This window comes from Trichosurus vulpecula, chromosome 2 (assembly GCF_011100635.1).
Source record: "Trichosurus vulpecula isolate mTriVul1 chromosome 2, mTriVul1.pri, whole genome shotgun sequence".
NCBI classification, from domain to species: domain Eukaryota; kingdom Metazoa; phylum Chordata; class Mammalia; order Diprotodontia; family Phalangeridae; genus Trichosurus; species Trichosurus vulpecula.
In genome coordinates this window covers 224,174,358-224,201,897 of record NC_050574.1, presented here as the reverse complement: position 1 = coordinate 224,201,897, position 27,540 = coordinate 224,174,358, and the positions used below count along the sequence as shown (strand labels likewise).

The 27,540-nt window shown below is 38.7% G+C and overlaps 1 protein-coding gene across 1 annotated transcript in view; it reads right to left on the bottom strand.

The window, feature by feature from the left end:
- MYO3B (myosin IIIB) overlaps positions 1-27,540 on the bottom strand; it is a 636,303-nt gene that overhangs the window by 263,827 nt on the left and 344,936 nt on the right. Inside the window, exons 24-25 of the mRNA XM_036744020.1 lie at positions 21,804-21,881; positions 10,639-10,844 (exon numbers count right to left, since the gene is read on the bottom strand). Of these exons, the coding sequence (XP_036599915.1) occupies positions 10,639-10,844; positions 21,804-21,881 (284 nt within the window). The remainder of the gene's footprint in view (positions 1-10,638; positions 10,845-21,803; positions 21,882-27,540) is intronic.

Sequence of the window (27,540 nt, the reverse complement as noted above, 5' to 3'; positions counted from 1 at the left end):
AGTGCCTAGCAAAATACTGAGCACCAGGTGGCACTTAAGTACTTAAGGACTCATGAGAGTTCCTTTTTTTCTGGACAAATATTCATTAGATAGCAAAGAGAAACTTTGTCAGCAACTGCAATATTTTTTGCTTGGGAACTCAGATTTTGAACTTGACAACAGTTGCTGTATTGACTTCTGGAGGTGAGAAGGCATGGAGGTGAGGAAGCAAACCATCATTACCGAATTAAGCAGTGTGAAATTTCATGGTCAGAAACCATAGTGCTGAAAGGAGGAAAGAGGGTTTGTTTTTGTTTTTTAGCCTCACAGACAATGCCAACCACAGGAAACACCTAGAGGGAAATCTAGTGATCCCAAGAATGCCATAAATCATAACCATAATGTCAAAGTAACCCATTAACGTCTCTAAATATTATCTCCTAACATGACATATACTACATAAATCAATTTCCAAGGAATTTTTGGATGGTGTTTGCTTTACTGTGGAGAGATATACAAGCCTTCCTCAGATGCACATTAAAAAAAATTATTTATGTCAAGTGCTCTTCCGTTCAGCCAGAGACTAAAACAAAATACACCTAAAGAATGAGTCTCTGACAAAATGGGGCATGGTACCTTATTCCATGTGCTAGAGATCCTCACTTTTCCAGGAAATTTCTCCCACCAATAGCCAACCTCGTGGGTCATATAAATATAAGCTCCTTGAGGGGGATAAATATTTCATGTTTATCTTTTTATTCCTAGAATCCAGCACAGTTCCTTGTACATAGTAGGCACTTAATAAATGCTTGTTGATTGAGTCCTACTTTCTTTGGCCTCCTTAACAACACACAACATCCTGATGACCTATATCATTCAAGCTTATCATAATGTCACAAGGAGATTTCATGGTACAGAATATTTTAATGGAAGTATGTTGTAAAGCCAATTCAGGAAAGCAGTGGGAAGCTATGAAAATAACTCTGGATTTGGAATGAGGGGACCTGTTTGAATCCTGATTCTGCCACTTTCTACCTATGTGACAGCCGAACAAGTCAGCCAGAGGAAGGGCCACTGGTTAAAAAGTGTTCAAAGCTGAAGAGAAGTCAGGGAGGATGAAGAATAGGAGAAGGTCATCAGATATCTTAGGTTAACTGATTAAAGGTAACCTGGAGGATAACAATTTTAGTTAATTGGTGGGGTTGGAAGTCTGGTTTGTAGGGGGTGAGCTGCCAGCAGGGGGTGAGGGAGACACTAGTGAGAGTAGACAATACCTTCGAGAAGCTCAGAACCAAAAGGAAGGAGATGGCAAGGTCGGATGAAGACTGTTTTTTTGTTGTTGTTGTTTTTAAGGCTGGGGGAGACCTGGGCAGGTTTTAAGTAGCAGTGAAGGAACTAGTAGAAAGAGGTCAATTGAAAGTGAGAGAAAAGAGGGGTGACTGTTGGGCCAATGTTCTGGAGGAGATGAGAAAAGCGTAGACAAGGGCATAAGAGTTAGCCTTGAGAAGGAGAAGGGCCACCGCCTTCTCAGAAACTGAAGCAAACAAGGACACATTGGGTTAAGAGGGTGTGTGTATGTGTGCACATGCACACATGCAGGGGGAAGAGTTGAAAGAATAAGGAGACAAAGGATTTTATGACAGATTCTAGAGGCTGTGATCTAGAGGCAGCTAGGTGGTACAGTAGATAGAGCACTGTATTATAGCCAGGAAGATCTGGGTTCAAAATCTACCTCAGATATTTACTAGCTGCATGACTCTAAGAAAAGGTCTTTAATCCTTGCATGCCTCAGTTCACTTATCTACCAAATGGCGATAAGTATTTTTAAAAACCTTAAAGAGTTTTATAAATGTTATCATTTTATCATCATCATCATCGTCGTCGTCATCATCATCATCATCTTCTAGGTGTAGTGAACTGAGTGCCAGGCCTGGAGTCAGGAAGACTCATTTTCCTGTTCAAACTGAGCTGTGTGACCCTGGGCAAGTCACTTAGACCTGTTTGCCTCAGTTTCCTGATCTGTAAAATGAGGTGGAGAAGGAAATGGCAAACCACTCCAGTATCTGCCAAGAAAACCCCAAATGGGGTCAGGAAGAGTCAGAAACAACTGAACAACAAAATTATTATCATTATTATTATTATCATCATCATCATCATTATCCTCTCGGTAAAGTAGGAAGTAAGGTCATCTATTGAGAAAGAGGTGGAAGAAGGTAAGGGGGTGGTATTGTAGATCATAGATTTGGAGTTGGAAGGAGCCTAAGAAGTCATCTGCTCCAATGCTTTTATTTTACAGAAGAGGAAACTGAGGCCTAGGGAGGTTAAGTGACTTTCTAAAGGTCATACAAATATCAGTACCCAAGCCAGAATTTGAATTCAGGTCCTCTGATTCCAAATTCAGCATTTTCCATTGTACCACACTGCCTCTGAGGTGACATTTGAAAACCGTTGCTGAGGCAACCATAATGGAAAGCCAGTCAAAGAAGAATGAGTTTGACCCTTTGGCAGCCTGGGTCCAGTTGAGATTAGTGAACATGAGTTTTTAGTGGAAAGAGTGATGTGATTTTCTGCAGCAATTTAGTAGAGACAAAGGAAATTATGGTGATGATTCAGGGTCGATGACTGGCAAGACGTAAGCAGAAACAGGACAATAGAGTAAGGAGTTACGGGTGGAGGACAGTGGGTAGTTAGCCAGCCAACTTAAAGACTGAGCCTTTGAAGAAGGGTATATGAAGCCAGAACAGGAATGATGGATTGGGAGGACAGAGAAGAGAGAGAGATGGAAGGGTAGGACATTATGGTTAGAAAAAAGAATTTCACATTTTAAGGTCATAGAGGGGTCAAAATCATGGTGGGTATAAGGCACCTCTGTGGTTGGCAGAAATGGAGTGATTGATGTAGGTCACGGGGATGAGGATGTGGAGGAACTTGAAGGCAAGGGCTAAGTTCAAGGACCATGTCCTTTTCTGTTTCTGCACTGAGCATAACATCCCATCAGGGCTTCATAAATATTAGACAATTAGTGGTTATAACCGCAATTACTTAGTGTTCTCAGCAACTCTGCATCTTGCCATTCTATGACATCTGTCTTTAAGAATTATTTTTAAACAGGCATTCCAAAACTTATATATCCAGATGAATGTTTTCCTTTGCGAAGTTGTCATCTTGGGAGGCTGCATATTTTTTTGCAAGTGAAAAACTCGTTATTGAAACCATTTTGGAAAAAAAATTCTCAGAGCCTATGATACAGTTTTTTCAAGCATTCCAAAAAGGTGGATTTGGTTTTTAGAACCAGGCAGGTCACTCATAGTCAAATCTAGCGAATGAAGGGGGCAAGCAAATGTGGTAATGCTTCTTTTGTTAAAAAAATGATGCTGCTATAAAATGATGAAACCCTATTTATCACACATATATCTTATTTGTTTGCATGTTGTCTCCCTCGTTAGACTGTGAGCTCCTTGAGTAGAAGACTGTTCTCACCTTTCTTTGTATCCTCAGAACTAGAACAATGTCTGGCACACAGGGCTTAATAAATGCTTGTTAACTTGACTTTTCTCATGAGTTTCATAAAAAGGCTCTAAGAGCAGTTATGAAATAGGAGTTTTAAAATTGTCTTGAGCAATGCTTCCATCTTTTGAATAAGTGGTTAACTTCTAAGGAGAGCTACAATAAAGGGAACAACACTCATTTGGACATGCAAATTCTACTGTATTTGCTCTAAAAAAAATCCATCCCTTTACTTTAAAGTCATTTTGCGTGAATATGCCATAGTCCCACGATCCAACTCTTTCATTTTTTCTTCTCTCTATCATAGCCAGGTGTTTTGATAAATTTACAATCCTTAATAAATCCCATTTTAATCACAAAGAAAAAACATGGAAAAAGAACAATTAGAAACATGAAACTGTTCAAAGGAAACATCTGAAAAGGAGAAATTTAAGGCGTTGTACACATTAAACAGATCCCAAATAGTCCTAGGATTACTGTGTCTGAAAACCAACATGAAAGGAAAGCCTTATTTCCTTGCTGGAAATTCCCTAAACCAGATGACACAAAATTGTAAGGTTCTAGATGAGGGCAACGGAAAGACATCTGAAAAGAAAATGAGATGTCACTAACAAGAAAGACAGAGCAAGGTGAATGGATTGTCACAACACAAAACTAATTTCTAAAATGTTCATAATTAAAAATAATAGTTATTACTTAGCATGTTATAGAATAAACAAAGCATAGAGTGTGTATATATATATATATATATATATATATTCAGTTACAGTTCACTTTGCCAGAGAAACAGAACATAAAAAGTGACCTTTACTTGAAATTTCACGTATAGAAAAACATGAAAGCAGAGATCAAAGCTGAGGCTACCTTCTCCACTCCCTAGGTATATCGCTGCCATTAGCATTAATGAAAGCATGTCCTATGTACAAAGAAAATAGCTTCTCAGTGACCCCTTATTTTATAACTAACTTTAAACATACGAAAATAGCAGCAGTTAATGGCTGATGCTAATCTGACTACCTGTTCAAACTTTGAAAGGTAACTATGTTGCCCTTTGGAGGTTTTAAGTGGACTTTGCCTCCATAAAACAACAACCCATATCTGTGTAGCTCTTAAAGGATTTGCTATGTTCTTCCCCCACAGCAACCCTTGGAATGAGGCATTGTATTTTCATATTCGTTTTGCAGATGAGGAAATAGACACAGAAAGAAGTGAATTGCCCAAGGTCACATAGCTAGTAAGTGTCTAAGTCAGGATTGAACCCAGGTTTCTCCTGACTCAGAAGTCCCACAATCTTTCCACTACATCATGTGAGTGAATTTATTTACATGCAACATATTCAGGAAGCCTCCAACATATAACTATTTTTATTCACTATAGATATGGTTCCAAACTGTATCTGTAACCCAGAGGACATAAATTCTATACATTCTATACACACTTAAACTCTAGCAAGTCTAGCAGGAAGTCGTGCCTTACAACTGTTAATCTGTGGGCAAAGCAATGGTGTACTGAATAAATAATGCATTGAAGTTTCAGTCTTTAACAGAATCAAAAAGTCACAAAATGTCAGAGACTGAAGGTAGTTTGGAGGTCAACCAAGCCCTTTTGTTTCTATGGATGAGGAAACAAGACTTGACTAAGGTCACACATCTAATTAGTAGCACAGCCAAGACTCATGCCCAAGTGTTCCCCTTCAGAGGTCTGAGTTCTTTCCATCTCACTCTCTAGAGAGAATTAGCACATTAAGAATGTGATATGTTACACATGTCTTTATCCTTTTGTTCCCAAGAAACACCTATTTTGAATAGGAGAGCAGAGGATTTAGAGCTGGAAGGGACCTGTGAAGCCATCTAGTCCAAATCCTTCATTTTACAGATAAGGAAGCTGAGGCCAGGGAGATTTAAGTGATTTGACCAGAGTCACACTATTAATAAAAATAATTAATAATAATAAAAATTAATAAACAGGTAGTATTTCTATCTCCTAATATTATAAATCTTTTTTTTAAAAAAATCAATCTTTGGATATATTAAAAGCTCCTAAAGAAAACAGCCTCTAATCTTAGAATTTCTAGCTAGAAGGAATTTTAGGGATCATCTAGCCCAGAAGCCCCTAATCCTTTCCTAATGAGGAATTATTTTTAAATTACCCCAAGTCTTATGATCTGTCAGTATTCTATTAAAAACGTTTCATGTAAGTGAAACACCATTTATGAAAGGCCTGTCACAGCATGTCATCAGCCAGTTGGTTAAAGTTTGGCATGTGTTTAGTGAGAGCAAGAAACAGTAGTAAAAAAAGGAGGCAAGGCCAGCTTTGGAACCAGGAAGACCCAGGTTGAAGCCTTGCTTCTGGTACATGTGAGCGATTTGATTATGGGTAAGTCAAAGAACCTTTCAGTGTCCCAGGAAATTCTTTTAAAACTGTAAATTTTAGACAATTACCATTTGCATCCTGTGGAAGGAGTCTGTGTACGAATCAAATCATAAGTTAGGACTAGGGGAGAAAAGGATCTAGAAAAAAGAGCTGAAAAGTAGATACGGTAACAAGGGAGAATAATAAAGAGGAGAAAGGAAAAATAAGAGATAGAGAAGGATGTAAGAATAACATCTAAAGGGAAAAAGATAGTGAGGGGGAGAAAGGGAAGATGCTTGACAACCTCTCTCCCCTTTAGGTAAGATAGGTATTGACCTTTCCAGTCTTGGTTTTAAAACCTCCATTAAGATCCTACATGGCATCGTTATAACATGGAAGTGACCCTGAGTCCTCTAGGGCTGTGCCAAGAGAATGCAAGCCTTGCCAAGTCCTACCACACTGAAAAGCCTTCAGGTACGGGCCTGTTGACCAAATTCCAGCCTAGCTATGTTTGAAGAGGCTTATTGCCAGGCTGGGGAGATGAGCTTTTTTTTTTTTTACCAAAGTAATAAGTGAAGACCATCTACTAAGCTTTAAACGAGCTGCTATCGGTATTGGTGGAGAGATTAAATTCAAATTAAATCATTTTAAGGAATGAAATATCTAGATTTAGAAAAAACTGATTGGGCTAATAGACTCTCCGGACTTTTGTCAGAACTCATACAAATATATCTTACGTATGCATATGGACATGAAACTGGGCACACATACCATGCTGTCCACACTGTGGCAGACACAAAGAAACTAAAGAGATACTAAAGCACCTTGTGATCTCTCTCCTCCTTCTGAACTTGTAATGGGAAAGATTGCTCATTGGGCTTCCATGAGATTTTATTCCACCCATATAGTACCGGGAGTACTTCTTAGTAGGAGGCCTCTTTTCCTTCTGACTCTGACCACGAGAAGTGGGCTGCTTTCTGAGAATTGGTCCACAACGTGGGGGTTGAGGGGAGAGGCACACTAAGAAGCAGCTTTAAAAGCTTCATTGTTGAATGAATGAATGAAGAACTTAAGTGTTTATCATGTGCTGGGCACTGGCACACTTACTACAAAAACTAAGATAGTCCCTTCCCTCAGGGAGCTTAATTCTGATAGGAGAACATTACATATATACACATACATACATACATATGTATGTGTATATATGTATGTATATATGTACATATGCATACACACATATATACATATGTATGTATGTGTCTGTATATGTATGTATGCCTGTGTATACACACACACACATATAGAAGAGTGATTGCCAGGGAGGGGTGATTTGGCCTGGAAAGTCATCAGGTTGGTAAGTGGAACCCTAAGACAGTGGGTTGACATGTCCTTTCCAGGAATGGTAGTGGTATAGAAAGGTATAGTGAATAGAGCGTTAGACTTAGAGACGGCAAGAGTTCAGTTCAAATCGGCCTCTGACACTTGCTACCTGTATGAACCTGGGCAAGTCACTAAAACACTGAGCTACATTTGGCTTATTTGTAACATGAGAAGGATTGATTCAATGAGTTCTAAGATATCTCCCAGCTCTAAGACTTATGCTTTGATTACTATTCCAGAGTTAAAGGTAGGATAGGAGGGTAGAGGACATGAGCAATGGTACGTCGGGAAGATAGGCTGTTAAATGGATAGGAGATGGTCATACGACAGCAGCATGGTGGCTTTGGAGCTAGTCGACCATGTCTCTTGTGACTCTGGGTGGTGTTCAGAAATGTTAAGGCAGGTAGAAGGGAAGGAGACTACACTTGAGGTTCAATAAATCAGGGTTTATAATTTGGCGTGACTTCAGAAGAAGGCCTTGAATATCCTGCACCCAGACAACACAATCTCCCAACTCTCCAGGCCCATACTTTAGGGTTTCCATCTCCAATACAGGAAGATACAAAAAGGTAAAGAGTTACATTAAACAAGACTTTATCTTTTATTTACCTTCACTTGATAAACCCTGAATGGCTGTGTTCCCTGCTTTTGATTGTTTTGTCTGCATATTTCCTGCTAAGAGTTTACAAAATAGCACTAGTGAACAGGAAGATAAGAAGCACACCTATTTGTTTAATAACATCAAGGGGGGAAAACTGCTAGCTCATCCATTTTGTTGTTAAGTTGCTCAAAAGGATCAAAATACCAATTAACTTGCTGGCTCAGAAATCTTTGATATCCTCAGATTTACTGACATTTTGAAACTCTTGTTCATACTTGTCTAATGGCTTTTTGATTAGGAACAAAGAAGTGCCAATCTGTTTAGCATTTGACCTGTTTTCTTAAATATTTTCATGTATTCAACTACTTAGCTACTAAAAATACTTGACTAGTCACATTTCTAAGTTAAAGGGAGTTGTTTTCCCCCCATGATCCACCTCAGAATTTAAAAAAGAGCTGAAAGACCACTTCTTTTTTTAAGGACATCCCCATCCTGTTTTAGAATAAACCTTACATTTCAAAGTTTATTTTCTTTATTTTTTAAAATGAGATAACAAATATAGCACTTTGCAAATCTTATAGTACTATATAAGTGCTAGCTATTATTATTATTATTATTATTAAATTTTTCCTTTTTCAATGGATTTAGAGAGGCTTCAAGAAACTCAGTGAGGCAGCCTACTGTCTTTAGCATCCATTCTTTGCTGAAAGACAAATAATAGCTGATGGGGCGTGATTGCTTTTGTAGGTGAGTGTGAGTGCTGCTCTTTGGACATCTTTACACTAATAGTGCTTTGTTGTGAGGTTTGGTAGAAAAGTCCAGTGTAAATTTTATTTATAACCAACCATGTCTATATATAATCTCTCTGTGTTAACAGTAGTTAGGGGAAGTGTTTTACTTTTGGATAAAGGTAATTCCTGAGTTTAGAAAGAGTTGAGGGCTGAAGAGAAAGGACACTCGATGGAGTGTCAATGGACAATGAAATCCTAGTCCTCAGTCGTACTTAAAGTAATAGTAATGGTAGTAGTAGTAGTAGCAGCGGCGGCGGCAGCAGCAGTAGGAATAGTAATAGGTTACATAATCGCCCTGTAAGGTTTATAAATCACTTTATATACATTGTCTTATGTGATACAACAATCCTCTGATATGATTCCCATTTTAAATGTGAGGAAAACTGAGGCTCAGAGAGGTTAAGAGACTTGCCCAAGGTCATAGCTAATAAGGATCTGAGGTGAAATCTGAATCTGGGTCTCCTTGACTTCAAATGTAGCACACTGTATCAGTTGAATGTGGGAGAAAACTCAGAATTCTGGAATACTAGCATTTTAATGGACCTTAATGATTATTTAACCCAATTCCCTCATTTTGTAGATCAAGACACTAGGGACTAGGGAGGAACAAAGGCTATCTGATAAAATAACCTCATCTAGGCAGCCCTTTTTAGCACTCTCAAATGAAGCACTGAACCCTGAATGCGTTATTAGAGGCTTAAAATCAAACCAGAACCCAGGTCTCCTTTTCTTTTGTCCTTTACAGCTGGCTCCCAGATATCTTCATATGATAAGCATTTATTTATTATTTACCATCATAAGCCAACATATATGGCTAGCCCCAAATGAACCAGATTATACATCAGATCCCATCCAGCCATCCACACCCATCATATTCTTGCTAAATTCCCTGCCATAATACCCTCTAGACTTCTAGATATCATGTGCTAAGGGCCTTAACCTGTTCAGTTTTAGAACTCTCACCCTGGGGTTGAACTTACTTGATGCATGAATGAGTCAATCTCACATAACCCCACTATATCTGACCAGTGCCAGATCAACTAGTCCATACTTGACATTCTATCCAGCTGTCTACTCCAGCAATCTTATTGCCATTTGCCTTTCAGCCACCCTTATGCCCCACCTTCTTTGCCCCTACCCCACTTTCCACTCTTGCTCTGGGAACTAGAATTAAATCAGTGCCACCATTGTTTCTGGAAAGAGTGTGTGTATCAAGTCCTCTATAGCTCCACTCATAATCTGTGTAATTTCCCAGACCAAAAGCCCCTTCCCTGGTCACCATTTCCCTATATGGATTTGCCATCCCCCATTAGAATGTAGGCTCTTTGAGGGCTGTGACTTTCTTGTTTTTGTATTTGTGACTCTAGTCCTTCACATATTACTTGGTACATAGTGAGTACTTAATAAATGCTTTTCATTCAATCATCTATTCATTTATTAAGTTCCAGCTGTGAAGCTCAAGAACTTTAGATGATGAAAATTGGCCCTCTAAGAGCTTATAATTGAGTTAGGGAGATAAAAGTGCAACTATAATGCAACAGTTGAGGCAACTAGGTGGCCCAGTGGATAAAGTGCTGGGCCTGGAGTCAGGAACACCTGAGGGCAAATCCAGTCTCAGACACTTAGTAGATGTGTGACCCTGGGCAAGTTGTTTAACATCTGTTTGTGTTAATCTACTGGAGAAGGAAATGGCAAACCACTCCAGTGTCTTTGCCACGAAAACTCCATGGACAGTATGGTCCACAAGGTCATGAAGAGCTGGACACGACTGAATTGACTGAACAACAATAATGCAACATTTAAGAAAGGATACATACATACACACACACATACATACATATATATATATATATATACATATATACATACATACATATCTATATCTATATCTATATATATATATATATAGCAACTATTGAGTTATATATAAAGGTTGAGAAAACTATGCAAAAGTAGTCATTGCAAGGGGTTGGGAGGATCAGAAGATAAACACATTTAAAGAAATATCATTAAAGATACTAGTCCTACCTTTTCACAAACTCTTCAAAGAGGATGCGGTGGGAATATCCCTGTCGGCGGATACTGGCAGTTTCCAAAATTCCAGTGTAACGAAGCTGTACCAGCACTCTCTCTCTGGAGAACCTCAAGGCTTCTCGGTTATCATTGGGTTTAATACAGCGGACAAAGTGAGGTTGTCCAACTACCATTTTGGAGAGCAGATCCATCAGTGAATACTACCAGGGAAAAGGCACATATTACCTTAGAACCTAAAAAACATGACTTCCAAAAAGTTAATACCACACTGGATAAATGATATTTATAACAACCTACTGACTTTTTGAGGTGAAAGAGAGAAAGAAATAGGGAAATAACGATTTACTCTCTAGGTAATATTTGTAGATTCTTCAGGTATAATTATTTAGTATTGCTCATACTTGGCAAAAAAAAAACTGTTATGTTTGAGCCATGATATGTCCAAGTTCTCCTATTAAACTAATTATTAGACTTATAATCTAGACCTACATTTTCATGCTGCCATACCTATTAGACTAGACCACACTGTGTCTTTAGTTTTTTGGGTTTTTTTTAGTGGTAAGCTTTAAAGACAGGAGTAGATAGCCTGTTTAGAAGTAAATGTCACCAATAGGTCCAAGGCATGACCATAGGTGCAACTGCAACTGTTATTAAAATTAGGGGAGAAGGAATTTTTTTTTAAATGAGGGGAAAGAGTGGGTAAGGAATAATAGAGTTGGAGAAAGGGAAGAAAGAAGGAAGGAAGGGATAGAGGAAAGGGAGAAAAGGAAGAAAAGAAAGAAAGAAAGGGAAAGAGAGGGAGGGAGAGAGGAAGGAAGGAAGAAAGAAAGAAAGAAGAAAGGAAGGATGGAAGGAAGGAAGGGATAGAGGAAAGGGAGAAAAGGAAGAAAAGAAAGAAAGAAAGAAAGAGAGGGAGGGAGAGAGGAAGGAAGGAAGAAAGAAAGAAAGAAGAAAGGAAGGATGGAAGGAAGGAAGGGATAGAGGAAAGGGAGAAAAGGAAGAAAAGAAAGAAAGAAAGAAAGAAAGAAAGAAAGAAAGGGAAAGAGAGGGAGGGAGAGAGGAAGGAAGGAAGGAAGAAAGAAAGAAAGAAGAAAGGAAGATGGAAGGAAGGAAGGGATAGAGGAAAGGGAGAAAAGGAAGAAAAGAAAGAAAGAAAGAGAGGGAGGGAGAGAGGAAGGAAGGAAGAAAGAAAGAAAGAAGAAAGGAAGGATGCAAGAAAGGAAGGAAGGAAGGAATGAACGAAAGAAAGACAGAAAGAAAGAAAGAAAGAAAGAAAGAAAGAAAGAAAGAAAGAAAGAAAGAAAGAAAGAAAGAAAGAAAGAAAGAAAGAAGGAAGGAAGGAAGGAAGAAGAAGAAGGAAGGAAGGAAGAAGGAAGGAAGGAAGGAAGGAAGGAAGGAAGGAAGGAAGGAAGGAAGGAAGGAAGGAAGGAAGGAAGGAAGGAAGGAAGGAAGGAAGAAAAGAAGGAAGGAAAGAAGGAAGGAAGAAAGGAAGGAAGGAAGGGAGAAAAAGAAAAAATAGAGGAAAGAATAAAGAAAGGAGGATGGAGGTGAGAAAGTTGGTTATGGTGGACAGTGGCAGTATGCTACCAACAACTGACTCAGTGTCTTCCAGTGACATGCCCATAGGTTGTCTCTATTATAATAGAATACTCATGTGAGGTGTGACCATAAGAACATAAAACTAAATTTTAAACAAATATCATAAATCAATGCAGCTAAAATAAGAATAAAAGCAGGCAAATGGGTAAAAATTTTTGCCTGATATCATCAGAAGCCAACTTAATGGGTGATCAAGCAAGATAATACTTTTGCGGTCCAAAAGTAGGTTTGACTGTAGAATAAATGAAACTATTTTCTTGAATAGCTCATAGATAGTCTTCAAAAAATTTAATTTAGGCATGCAAATATGTAATGCATATGGGAGTGAGTTACTGTAAATATGACAATATCCAGAAGGCTGTGAGAATAAATGGAATTAGGAATAGCCCCCTGAACTAGGGATAGAATAAGAAGGACAGTGGAGTACAAGAACTCAAGAGTACATGAGGAGATTAGGGAAATCGTGGGAGGGAGTAAATCTATGAGAGGGAAACAGGAAAAGCTGGAGGAGACCACAAGATAGGAGTACCAATAGTATAGACTCAAAGGTTTGTGAGTAGGTACAATCTATTTGGAGCCTGTTGTCGTAGGCTAGGAAGGATTCCAAGGATTTAACAAAGAGAGCAGACAGTAAGTGGCATCTGGAAGAGATTATCTGATACTCATCATCTTGTTCAAAGTTGACTAAACAACATGAAACTGGAACTTGTGAGATAACCTTGGCTATGGAGCTCATATCTTACTATATATCCCTTCATAATATAAAAAAAATTGTGTTTGCTCAAGTATAGTGCACAGGAATAGGGAATGGACAGGCAATATCATGGGATAGGCAGAGAAGGGTAGAGTGAAGAGGGCTGGGGGGAGAATTTAGAGAAGAGGGACCTCTAAATAAATCTTTTGACCCTTTTTAGCACTGTTAGTATTGGGGTGGAGCACAGGACACTTCTTCCCTTTTAGGAACACAATAGAATTGCTTACCAACCAGTTGTGCTGAATAGCCCTTTCCCTGAATTGTATGCAAAAATTGTGTACAGAAGATAAAAGCTGACTTGTGAGATTTCAACATAAATGCTTTAAAAGGTTAATAAGTGAAAGGAAGGGGATCTAGGAATGGAAAGTTTTGAGCCCAGTATGTGTGAGGGTTAGTCAGAGAAGGAAGAAGCTTTAACTATAAGAGAAAAGGAAGAATAAGTCAGAGAGATTATGAGATAGTAGATTCATATCCGAAAAGGAACTTAGAGGTCACTGAGTCCAACCTCCTCATTTTATAAATAAGAAAACAGAGGACCAGAAAGGTTAAATTTCTTTCCAAGAGGGACATAGTTGAGGTGGGATTTGAACCTAGGCCTTCCTGAGTCCATATCCAACATGTTGTGCTGCTATAACTAAATAGCCAAGACTAGGAACCCAAAGAAGGATATTTTAGGAAATTAATTGGATACCCACCCAAAAATTAGTTCAGAAATTCTTCTGTGTGAGCTTTGGAATGTATTTAGCATTGCCTGGAGTTGCACTCTGCCCAAAGGGGGAATTCATCTGAATAATCGATCAGGAAGAAATCTAGTTCTAAAGGACCAGAGAAGTTTGTAAAAATGGTACTAGCTACCTTTGGGTATAGTGGAATTAGGGGGTGGGGGGAAATCAAGGATCAGGTTCTTGTCCAATAAAATGGCCTTAGTCAGGGTGGGGCTAAATCTGGGTACCTAACTCATCAGTAGATCTCTAAGGTTTTCTATAGATCCCTAAAAAAGTTACCCTGCCCCCAACTTCCCCATATCCTCTCTCAACACTGCTTTCTTCTCACCTTTGCTTTTCTTGGAGCTCTCCATGGTGCTTTCTCAGAAGATGACATTCACCTGTTTAACAAGCTAAGTCTGCATTATTTCTCCAGCCTTCCTAAACCTCCTAAAAGCTTACATTAGCTTCTTATCTGTTCCTGTGTGACCCACTCTCTGCCAGCATCTTCAACCAATAATGACTTCCACGTATCTGATCATACTTTTGCTTTCATCTAATCTTTGTTGCTTAATTCTGCTTCTGACTTGGATCATCCTCTGTTGGTGGCCCTACTTACTGCCTGATTAGGAGAGAACAGCTTCCACTGGGATTACCAGCATGAAATGGAGCATTGCTGCCCTGGCATCCCTTCCCTCATTCTACAAAGGGACTTTGCTGTTAATACTTCTCTCCAAACTTCTTGACTTTATTCCTAACACACATATTCTCCTTTATTTCCTCCCCAACCCACTCAGTATTACAGTGATTTAAAAGCATTTGGGGAATTTAAAAGGTTTTTTCCTTCTCACAAAAAGTTGATGATCCCTGTGCTATACTTCGTAACTATAGCATGTAACTAATATGCTAATTGGTGTATAATGGCTACTTTGAAATAGTTCACATTATATTAATGTAATCTCAAACTCTATGTTAAAGAGTATACTCCATTATTTAGTAGTTAATTTATGACTTAGTAGGAGTACTGGATAAAAGAAAGAAATAAGGCATGTATTTTCAGTGTCATAACCCAAAGAAGAAGGCCATTCTCTCCCATACCTTCTACCCTCAGTTTTTGGACCCATGAAAAGTTATCATTTTAAAAAAAGCAGATTCTCCTTTTAGGCACCCCATTCTAGAAGTTGTTCAGAAAAGCATTTATGTCTCTATGAGACAGTGTGGTACAGTAGATAGAGCAGAACTAGGAAGATCTAGGTTTAAATTCTCCCTTGGGTACTTGCTGTATGACCACAGAAAAATTGTTTATCCTCTCTGTGCTTGCATTTCTTCATTTATATAATGGAAATACAACTCTCTGTAATATCTACTTCATAGGGTTTTTATGAGGCTCAAATACAGATAATATATGTAAAGTGCTTTGCAAACCTTGAGGTGCTATATAAATGCTAGCTGCTATTGTGGTCATATCATCATCATCATCATCATCATCATCATCATCATCATCATCATCCTGTGGCAAAGTCTTTAACAATGAAGGAAATAGACTTCCTATTCAGAAATTTGAAAGGACCTAAAAATTGCATTCTAACAACAAAATGTGCCATATAGTGGCAACTACAGGCCTAGAAGTCTCTTGGATCAGTTATATTTTGAAAATCAGAGTACTTTCCCAGACTACGTACAAATAGGCCAGTAGTCGGCAGTATTATTTGTTCTCTCTATAACAGAACTTTTCGTAATGATTTTGGTCTCCATGAATATATGTGCTCTCAGAAAAGGAATATTTGAATGTAGCCCATACTGTATCTATGTAGTAAGAACATAAACTGATGCTAAACCCTGCAAATCACTCAGGCACAGAATGAAAAGAATCCCACCATCAGGGAAGGATGAAGAAAGAGCATAAGAAAGAATTTGTACAGATAGAGTATTTTTGATTCATCTTTCATTCTTAATCCTTCCCCTTCTACTTCACATGGCATCTTCAAAATATCATCATTCTCTGACTTTCCTGTTGGAGACGTTCCTCACTGGCTATTACTCTCTTATATACAGGATGCTCCAAAAGTCTTAGTGCAGTTTTCAGCTACTAAAGTTTAAATAAGCTTTGAAAACCTGCCTAAACAGGTCCAATCTGGATTGAACCAGTCTAAACAGGTCTGAATCAGTTAATCTTGTTCAAATAGTCTAACCTGGTTCAAACCTATCTAAACTGATTCAAAGTAGTTTAAATTAGGTGGTTGGGCACTCTAGTATAGGGCTTAGGTACTCAGGTAATTAGATAACTGAAACAATAACTATTTGAAATAAATAATCTTGGATGTTACTTCAAGCAAAGCTGGAACAGAACAAGTGCAAATGGCTGACAATGGATGAAAGTCTTTGTCAGTTTCAGAGAAATTTGGCAGCCAGTTTCAGAGACAGGAATTTTGACCATTCTCCGTGATCTGTTTTATAAAATACATATATCTTCCCCATGGGCAAAACCCATGAATGCCATGAATATACATCATGATTTTAAAAGACTTAAGTGGTGATAAAAAAGTTTGCAAGGTAGAGATGTTCTTCTATGAAGTATGACTCTTTTTTGGTGGGCGGACTAATACATGATAGTGAACACAACATAATTAAATTTAACATCCACGTGGGAGAGGAGAAAATTAAAGGAAATGCATTGTGTAGATATTTAATTTTAGAAAAGGAAACTAGCAAAATTTATGCAGTAAGGAAAAAATTGAAAGGTAAAATTGAAAAAGTCTATAATCCACAGGAAATCTTAAAACCATTTAAAAATACCTTGCTGAAAGCATAAGGTAAATGTATGCTAAGGACCAAAAATAGCAGATGCTGAAAAAAGAAAGAAAACATAACCAAGAGGTAGGATCCTATTAAAGGAGCTATTGTAGAGAAAAGACATTTTAAAAAATGTATACTCCTGAAATGAGTAGAACTCATTCACTCTTCAGACTTCTCTATCCATCTCCTTCTTCAGCTTCTTTCTCACCAGACAGAAACCTTCACCCTGAGCACTGTTCTCCTAATTGGTAACTTCCTAGCCCAGATCTTAAGAATTCTTTCATAAGGGGCCCCAGCCATGGTCACTTCATTTCCAAGTAGATTTATTCTCTGAATTTCCCTACTCACCAGCCACCTTGCCCTTTCCTTGAAATTCTTCTCCTCATCTTTCCAGCTCTCCTTTATGGACTGTCTCCCCTACTCTTTACCCTCCTTTAAACTGTAAGCTCCTTGAAGACAAGCACTGACTTGTTTTCTTCTATTTGTTACATAATAAGTGTTTAATAAATGTTCTATCATCTAGCTATCAATCATCTCTCTACCTATCCATCCATCTCTCTGTCTCTCTCTGTCTCTGTCTCTCTCTCTGTCTCTGTCTCTCTCTCTCTCTCTCTCACACACACACACACACACACACACATACACACACACACACACACACACACACACACACACACACACCAAAGCTTACAAAGAATGGGAATTATGTCAAATTGGATATGCAAAAAATAATGAAGAACATCTTGCAAGGAACCTCCAAAAGTAATGTGAAATCCTTACTGGCCATATATTTGAACTTTCACCAGTTGTTAGCCATTTGCAATTATTCTGCTCCAGCCTTGCCTATGTTGACATCTAAGAGTCTATGGTTGAGGTCCTCTAGGTCCTCAAGTGTGACCCTTTGACTGAATCCAAACTTCACAGAACAAATCCCCTTAATAAAAGGATTAGTTCTGTAAAACTTGGACTCAGCCAAAAGGCCATGCCAAAGGACCTCAAAGGCCACATGTGGCCTTGAGGCTATAGGTTCCTCACCCCTGGCCCATACTCTGTATGGAACTCTGGATAATGACAATACATCAAGGGGAAGGCACCAGCAATATTACCAATGAACCACCTGACAATCATGGAGCAGTATCATCAAGGAAAGAAACTGAAGATAGGCTGGGAGTACAGGGTAGGTGCGTGGGGTGGATCTAACCCTCAGAAGCCAGTTGTCTGGAAGAAATTCAGGCATACCCTGACACCTAGTGAAAAGGTTTGTTCAGGGATGAAAGAGAACTAGCAGAAGGTTGGGGGAAAATCAGTCTGGGAAGGATCAATGAGAGGCATTTCTCTCCTCCTCATTCCCTGGGAGACATTTTCCCTTTTCTTTGATTCTTTGACCTGAGTATCTTCCCTTTTTTCCTGGAAAGATGTCTGTGCTTTCACAATTTCTTCCCATCTTTCAAGTCCCACCTAATTTCACTTTCTCTATGATGCTTTCCCAGACCAATTCAATCAATAGTGATTTCATACTCTTCTGAACTCTTGGCACTTCCTGTCTCTATTACTCATCTGACAACTAAATTCACAGTATTGTGCGATATAACTTGTTTTGTTGTCTTACATTATTATTTAAATGTTTCCTGTGTTTACATCTTAACTTCATAGTAATATGTTTCTAGAGAAGGAGTCCTTAACCTCAGATCCATGACTTTTAAAATTTATAACCATTCTCCACCAAAATTCATTTCATTTGTAAAACCACGTATTCTTTTTTATGTGTTTGATAACATCCTTCTCAGAAGGGATTCATAGGCTTCACTAGAATGCCAAAGGAGTTCATGATAGGGGGAAAAAGGTTAAGAACCCCAGTCCTAGAGAGGAGAGATTATGTCTCACTTGTCTTTGTATTCCACATAGTGGATGCACCATAAGTGCCCAACGAGTAATTATTGATCGAACAAGACAGCCATTTTAATAGGGGGTGAAAGGAGAGATTAAAAGGTGGGTTTCTTTCCACTGAGCATTGTACTTGACACTGGGGATACAACTAAAAGAGTGAAAACAATCTGCCCTTAAGGCATTTACCTTCTGCTCAGGGGTTGGGAGCAAGAAGGGCATTGATAAGCAAATATGACATATAATAATAGGTAGCATTTACATAGCTGTTTAAGGTTTGCAAGGCACTTTACAAATAATATCTCATTTGATCTTTATCATAACCCTGAGAGGCAGGTGCCACTATTATTCCTATTTTACATATGAGGAAATTGAGGCAGAGAGAGATGAAGTGGCTTGCCCAGGGTTACACAGCTGGTAAGTGCATGAGGCCCAATTTGAATGAAGCTCTTCCTTACTCCAGGTTCTGTGCTCTATTCCCTACACTAGTGAGCTGCCTATCCCCCTAAAGGAATTTCAGGAGAGGGTGGTTAAGACAAGCTTTTTGGAGAAAAAAACCCTAAAATTCTAATCTAAGTGGTTGGATTAGATTGTAATATGGACCAACTTCATTAAGAATAGTGATTTGTAAAAAGTAGTGATGATTAAAGTGATGATGATACACTGGACCTTATACAGAGGAGAAGAAATGGGACCAGAGGGTAGAAAAATCCACCCACAAAATACTTCTTCTCCCTGAAAAAAAAATTTGTGGTTGTGAAAATGATTGCCAAATAAAATTTTTAACCAAAAAATCCAGTCATTGTTTTCACGTAAAGAAAGCTTAAGCTTTCTTTTTAAACCCTAAAGTCTCCTCAAGATCTCAATCTATGATCCCACAGTGACCTATGACCCTAAGTGATGATTGCTGGATTCCATGCTTGGGGATTTAAAAAAGACATTCTAGAATAACTAGGAAATAGAAGAACATGCAAAATCTATGAAGTCATGATTTTGATCACTGGCCTGAAACAAAGGTAACTCACAGCTCAGAAAAATCATGGCATTTAATTATGAGCAGCTAAGTGGCACAGTATATAGCATGCTGGGCCTGGTGTCAGGAAGATTCATCTTTGTGAATTCAAATCCAGCCTCAGACACTTACTAGCTGTGTGACCCTAGGCAAGTCACTTAACCCTATTTGCCTCAGTTTTATCATCTGCAAAATAAACTGGAGAAGGAAATGGCAAACCATTCCAGTATCTTTGCCAAGAAAACCCTAAATGGGGTCACAAAGAGTCAGACATGACTAAAAAATGGTTTCGTTTATACCAAAGCCTGAGCTATTCCAAACAGTGAAAGGTATTTTTAACACCTTCCTTTATACCTACAAAGGGATATACCATTTATCAAAGTGTTAAATCTGTTGGTTAGTTGTTATCCTTCGTTCTCAATGAGGACCAAAATAACATCACTATGTTGGAGTCAAGGTACAGTATGTCTGACTATGGCCAATCAGACCCATACAAGCTCAGAAGGCTCTACCACAGGTTGGGCACAAATAGTCCATATGAACATTTGGAGGGGAAATGTCTCTAAATTTGCACATCTCACGTTTCTTTTCAGCTACTGCAATTCTGCTTTGCTTATAGAACACAACACCTTCTTTGATGGAGGCACACTATGTTGGGTGATTCTGTGCCACTGTCTCCCATGTCACACAATCTATTCCAAAGTTCTTCAGAGAGACAAGTTAGTAGGTTTGCTAGGAGCACAAACATATTCTATGCATTGTCTACATTTATATCATTCTTTAATTTTTACTCTGAAAATAGAGATTGAAGGGTCGTACAGAATTTCATAAGATAATTGTCCACAGTCAAACTATAAGCATCAAACCTAAAAAAAATTAAATTAAATTAAAACAACAACAAAAACCAAACACAGCTATTCTTTGGAAACCTATGAAAGACATATTTAAGGTCCACATCAGGGGGTCTTAAGAGAATAAAAGACTATTAATGTACTTGTTTGATAACAGAAGGGTTGGACAATCCATTCTAATTAAATCAACTAACTTAAAGGGCCTAACTACAGTGATCTGAATGCTAGTTACTTTGGTGCCTGGGAGTACCTAAGTGCCTTAAAACTGCACTAAGTCTTTTGGAAATCACCCAGTATGTTGTCTTCTCTTTTTAGAATACAAACATTTCAGGGTAGAGTCTTACTTTTCTTCTTTAACATAGCATTAGTAAGAACTTAATTCCTTGCTTATGACTAGATTGTTAGACTGAGAACCAAAAGTTCTACTCCTGTGATTTGGGTCTTTATCTACATAAAAGGCATCACAGAATAAGGAATAAAGAACCAGCCTTGAAGACAAGAATTCCTAGGTTTAAGCCTTGTCTTTCTCTGACACATATTAGCTAAGTCACCATGGGCACATCACTTAATTTCTGAGAGCAACTCTCTAAAACTATGTTATAGATGATTTGCCTATCTAGATTGGCAGGGGGAATTTCCATACTTGAGTTCCCCCCACAGATGAAATCATAAGCTTGTACCCCCATCCTCCTCTCTTCCTCCACTGAAAACTCTACTTATAAAAATTATTTATAAAATAACACTTACCCTCTACCTAACTTACAGGGCTATGAGCAAGATAAATGGTTGGTTAAATATCCTTGTAAAATCTTTTTGAATAAAAATCCTGAGAGCAAGGCCAGTCATAGATAAAATGGTAAAGCAAGCCAAGTTTATCTTCTGTGTTTCCTTCATCACTCTCCTTAAGATACTCAGTGCCATCTAAGCTAGGCTATCCACATCTGGTCACTTAGTACAACACTATACCTAGATCTGCCTTGCTAGGCAATGCTCAATGCTCTTGATCTCTTCCCTGCCCCTCTGTCCCCAATTAAAAAAAAAATCCTTTCCTAAGTCTCAGTGCCTCAGAATCTATCTGGAAGTTAGAATGACAGCTAATGGCTTAATAAATGCTAATGGGTTACCCCTGTCATGCAACATGTATGCCTTTAACAGGGGTCTCTGGGATACAAGTTTTGGCCAAGCTTTTTTCTACTGGTGGGAAATTTAGGAACTATGGCAAGCCACAGAAAGAACTAGTTAGGGCCAACTAGGATCTTGATATGTACCAGTCCTATCTGGAAGGATAAATCAAAAATTGAATCAGATTTTCTCGGGGCTTAAGCTGATCCCTGGTTATAATTTAGGCACATTTAAGGTCATATTAACTTTTTTGCCCTCTTGACATATTAGGATATTAGAAAGATAACTGTTTTGGTGGTCTCATAGTCAAAGGTAGCTTAAATCCTTGCAGATTTAGGCACATTCTATGTGACTGTATTTCAGCACTATGGCAGAAACACATATCTATATAAATCAAGGCTTACTTTTTATCATTATAATTACAAAAGGCATCATACCCGAAAGTAAGAAGCTACAGTTTGTCTCTTCATGTTAGTAGTTTCCTCTGGATGCCGCATTACTTCTAGAGTGTCAACCTAGAAACACAACACCAGAGGAAAGTGATGAGAAAATTGATACTGGATCAACCCATGGGTTTCTCTAGAACCTCAAAGGCTTCATGGTCAGCCATTTGAGAGGTCTCTGTAATTGGCATCATCCATGGCTATGGAGGAAATAGAGGAGTGAGACCTCAGCTGTCTTAGTGTCACATCTCAGGCTTCTCCAAGCCAGACTGCCTGCCCTCTGGTCTTTTCCTACTTCACCCAGAACTCAGACTCCTGCTTTTTGGGGCCTTGGTTATGATTGGTGAGCTTGCACTTTATCTTGACAAGTCCCCTAAGCCACCATGTACTTTCAGGCTATCCCAAAGCCATGCTGTTGCATTTGTACCACCCCATCATGTCCCCCTGCACCTTCTGACCTTTTTTGTGTGGTCTGCCCTAAAAGTACTGTAAACTCCATGTGCACAGGGACTGGACTATCTCACTCATTTGTTTTGGCAACTCCAGTGCCTAGCACTGTGCAAATGCTTAACAAATGCCTTTTCATTCATTTATTGTGTTGTTCTCACTCCTGTAAAGTGTCTTCAAATGTAAAATAATTTCCAAGTTAACTCCATATTTTCCCATGTTCCAATCACTGGGATGTCTAGTAAAAACACATAGATTTAAAATATGTCTACTCAGAGCACCTCATGATGCCAGGTCATAAGGAAAGACTTCCAGGTATAGAAGGATTCTGCTATTCCTTTTTATATTCACAGGAAAAAGCACAATGTGTAGACCACCCCAGAAGACACTGTGATAGTCAAACTCTGAAATCATCACACCTCTCTTGTGCTTAACTTGCATTTTAGAGATGCTCTCTCCAGTCTGAATATAGAGAATGAAATCTCCCAAAGGGCATAAGTGGACTAAAAGATTATCTAATTATCTGTCCCTCCTACCTACAGTAGGCTAGGAGCTTTCTTCTGAAAGAGGAAAGTGTGAGTGAAAATAATTATAGCTATCAATTGTAAATAGATTGTGCTGCTGTATTGCAACTCTGGCAAATAAAACGGAATCCCATCCTCAAAACCAGCAAATACAAAAAGTGACTTTGTCTTCATGAAACATCGTAGCATCAACTTAGTCTGTGGAAGGTTCACCATCTACTCTGAACAGGCGGCATTACTATGAACTATGAACTTGAACTAAATATTGCTATTGTCAACACATGTGATGCCCTCAATGGACCACACAATGGGCAGTCACTTTTGAGATGTGGGGAGTTTTTCCACAACCATTTTCAACTCAAATAAATGTACAAATCTTACCTTGAGAAGGTATTTAGGAGACTGCATGCAAGAGTCAAAGAAGGAAAAGGAAAGCTTAAATATCATTAGATAAGGAAATCAATTCATATATAGGACCAGGAATCAAAATGGAAACAAATTTTCAAAAGTTACACTTGAAATCTAGATAATTACACAGAGGATTTACCATATTGATTTGAAGGAAAGTCATACTTTTACTTCAAATCTGGTTTGAATAAAATCTTAGTACGGCCTCCAGGTATATTGATAGATGACATACTAACATACATTGCATTTTTTTTTCCTTTCAAAGACATCTAATTTTGTGGTTTGGGCCTATAAAATGAAGGAATTGGACCGAGCCAGGGGTGGAGAACCTGTGGCCTCAAGGCTGCATTTGGCCCTCTAGGTCCTCAAGTGCAGCCCTTTGACTGACTCCAAACCTAGAGGGCCATATGTGACCTCGAGACCACAGGTTCCCCACCCCTGCAGATCATCTCTAAAACCTTTTCCAGGTCTAAGTCCTAGGATCCCATTTGGGAGTAGCTTTGAGATATTCTCAAACTGATGTGCAATTCTGAGGGGTGAGGGTGAAACAATCCACAAAAACTTTCTGTAATATTCTTCATAAGTAGCCTGTGGCCTGATGGCCAATTAAGGCCATTAATATCTAGCTGAAGCAAGACTGTACCATCCAGTTTTGTTTGACTTTGTTAATGGGGTAAGAGGGAAAAGAGACAGAAGACTGCCCCTAAAGCAGAAAACCCTCATCTAGAGATAACATCAGACTTTCCACAAGCAGGTTACCTGACTGAGTCAAGACCAAAGGTCTCTGCCTCTTTTCCCCTCTACAGCACCTCTACTGAACAGAGAGAGTCCCATCATTCTGGAAGCCCAGAGTTGTTTTGGACAGTCCAGGCTGAAAAGCTTTTCAGGAAAGGTAACTGAGGCACATTTAGAGGACATTACTTAGGAGGTAAAATGTCTTCATTACTAAACTATATGCCTCACATTTATGCTGTTCCCAGGGATCTCTGTCTTGGTCTGGCCCTTTCTCTTCTAAGTGTCTCATCTTATTACAGATTTAGGAAGAGTCAGGATACTAAGGTTCAGTATATGGAAACATGGAGCACACAAAACAGGAAAAATAAAGGAAGTCAGCTTTATTGAGGAGTAATACTCACACTAAAAATGGGCAGTTGGGGACAGTGGAAACAGGATCCACTGGGGCCCTGATGGACTTGGACACCCAAACCAGGAAAGTCTGACGGTGTTTCGTTTTGTTTGTTTTTTAAAATAGGGTTTTCATCCAGGTTGAGCAGGACTAAGCATTAAGAAGAGGGAGGGAGAGGCCAGAACTTGGGGACCTGGGGCTGATTCATGGCAGGGGTGGGTGTGGGGAAGGGGAGAGAAGACTCCTAGAGAATTGGCTAGTGGATATTCAAATTCCATGCAGGCAGGACTCTTATTGTGGTACAACTCTTTCTCCTACTTAGGGTGACTTAAAGAGTTTTAAGACTGCCTTGGGAAGTCTGTTTATTGAGCTGGGGAGGTTACTGAGATCCTGACTCTAGCATAGTGATGTCATTTTGGTCCTCTTCGAGAACCAAGGACAACAACCAGTAACCAGGATAGTTCCTTACTTCTGACAATAAAATTTACTAGCCTGGAACCATTTCCCTAAGGATTCCACTCTGGGCTAGGTGATACCTAGCTGTCTAATTAATTCATCCCTGCTAATATGCTAGTAGATGCTGATGGATTGACCCAATGCCCCTTGGAATCAAACATTTTCATTCTGATCTAGCTTTGGGTAGAAACAAGGCCTTACTCCAGAGGAATGCCTATAATTGGGAAAATTTCAGGCCTCTGCTCAGCAGCTTATAGGGGACATTCATTCATTCACTGGCCCCCTCAAGTCATTCAATTAAATGACTATGAAGGATTCTATGCATAGGCTATGAGTGAATTGGTTTTAGGCAATTGATTAAAAATTTGATCCTATGGTTCTGTGAAGGTGTAGATGAGTTGGCAGGCAGAATGGTGCCTAGAGTGCAGGACTTGGAATCAGAAAAACTTGAGTTCGTATTTTGTCTCCAATGCTCCCTAGCTGTATAGCCCTGGGTAATTAATTTAACCTCTTTGTGCCTTAGTTTCCTCATCTGGAAAATGGGGTGAAAATAGCACCTACCTCACCAAGGGTTGTTCTGAAAATCAAATGAGTTTATATATACATATATATATACATATATATATATGTGTATATATATGATGCTTTGCAGAACTTAAAGTACCGTAGTAATGCTGTCTATTATTATTTTTATGAGTTTAAAACAGTACCACTTAAGGGAGTATTCATATTAATATGGAGTATTTACATCTATTATAGTAATTGTGAAAAAGATCTGAGAGTCTTAGTGGGCCACAAGTTCAATGTGTGTTAGCGTGACATAGCAGTCAAAAAATCAGTGCTATCTCAGGCATGATTAAGAGAGGTATAACAGCCCAAAATAATGAGATTATAATCTTGTTTTCTACTACAGTCAGCCCATATTTATTGGGTCTAGTTTTATGTGCCACATTTTAAGAAGGTTTTAGCTCGAAAAGAGCCACCCAGAGAAGAGTGAACAGACTAGAGGAAGGCCCTAAGAGTATACTATATGAGACTCAATTGAAGATATTATGGCTATTCAGACTGGAGAATAGAAAATGTAGAAGTGGCACGATTATTGCCTTCAAGTACCTGAAGAATGTTTGGAGGAAGATGGAACAGATGTCATAGGCTAGCCCCCAGAGGGCAAAGTTAGGACAAACATACAAAAGTTTCAGTGAAGTAAGGAAAATCTTCCTAACAATTAGAGTTATCCAGAAGCGACATTTGCTAAACTAGAGAATAGTAGAACCTGTCTCCCATACACACACACACACACACACACACACACACACACACACACACACACACACACCTGTTATGCTACAGAGCAGATGCTTATCCAGGTAGAACTTAAACTAGAGGACTTCTAAGTGACCTTCCCATTAGATTGTAAGGTCCTTGAAGGCAAGGACTGTCTTTTCCAGGAAAACCAACATTTTAACACTAACATTAAAAAGATAACCAAACAATACACCATTTAAAAAAAGAGGCAGCTGTTGTTATTGTTCAGTCATTTTCAGTCTTGTTTGACTCTTCGTGACCCTATTTGGAGTTTTCCTGGTAAAGACACTGGAGCGGTTTGCCATTTCCTTCTCCAGCTCATTTTACAGATGAGAAAACTGAGGCAAACAGGGTTAAATGACTTCCTCTAGGTCACATAGCTAGTATGTATCTGAGAGCAGATTTGAACTCCAGAAGAGGAAGCTTTCTAACTTTAGGTTCAGTGCTCCATTCACTGTGTCACCTAGATCAAGAACACTTGATCTAGCGTAAGAGATTCTGGGTTCAAATCCTCTTTCTGCTACTTGCTACTAAGGGCAAATTGTTTCACCCCTTTTGTCCCTAGTTTCCTCATCTGTAAAATGATGGAGTTTGGATCAAATAATATAAAAATTTCCTTTTGATTCTAATATTCTATAAAAACAAAGTCTCCAATAATGGCATTCTTTTGCTAATGTACTAGTCTAATCAATCAATAATCTCACATTATAGGTATTCCGTCCAGTGATACAGACTAAAATCTATCCATACTTCTCCAACCTGGGTGATTTTCATCAATATTCTCTCATAAATTTGCCAGAGTGGATCCGCCTAACATGTTTTGGGATTTCCATTGCCCAACAGGGAAACTAGCAGAACAGTCCAAAGGTTTATGGCCCATGTTTTCTCCCCCTACTATTGTATGTATTTCTCATGCTCTCCCCCATACCACTTTAGTCGAACTCTTCAAGTATAATATGTTGTGGCTTATCTCTATTTACCATGTGCCTTTCCACTGCCCTTTGTCATCCTTAATTTCACATCTTCGAAGACAGTAGTAATTTATAATTCACAGTCATTTGGCATTACTAGAGGAATGCTGGGGTTAAGAAGATGAGTTTGGGGATCAGAGGGAATAATGGGAAGATTAGAAGGATGGATTATTTTTTTAAATGCTTGGTAATTGAAAAAATAAAAATAATAAACTATTCTTTGAAAAATAAAAAAGATGGGCTTTGTACTCAGGAAGCAAGAGAAATTTTCCAAAGGCAGCCTAGCCTACTCTCTTCCTTTTCAATTTTGGGTCCAGTTCACTTTCTATTTACAATGTCTGTTATAGATATACATACTAATGGATGAACCCCATGGGTTGTCTATCTAAATGTATATTATTAGATCAGTGGCTCTCAAGTTTTTTTTTAGTCTCAGAACCCCTTTACACTCTAAAAAATTGAGAACCACTTTACATTCTTAAAAGTTATTGAGG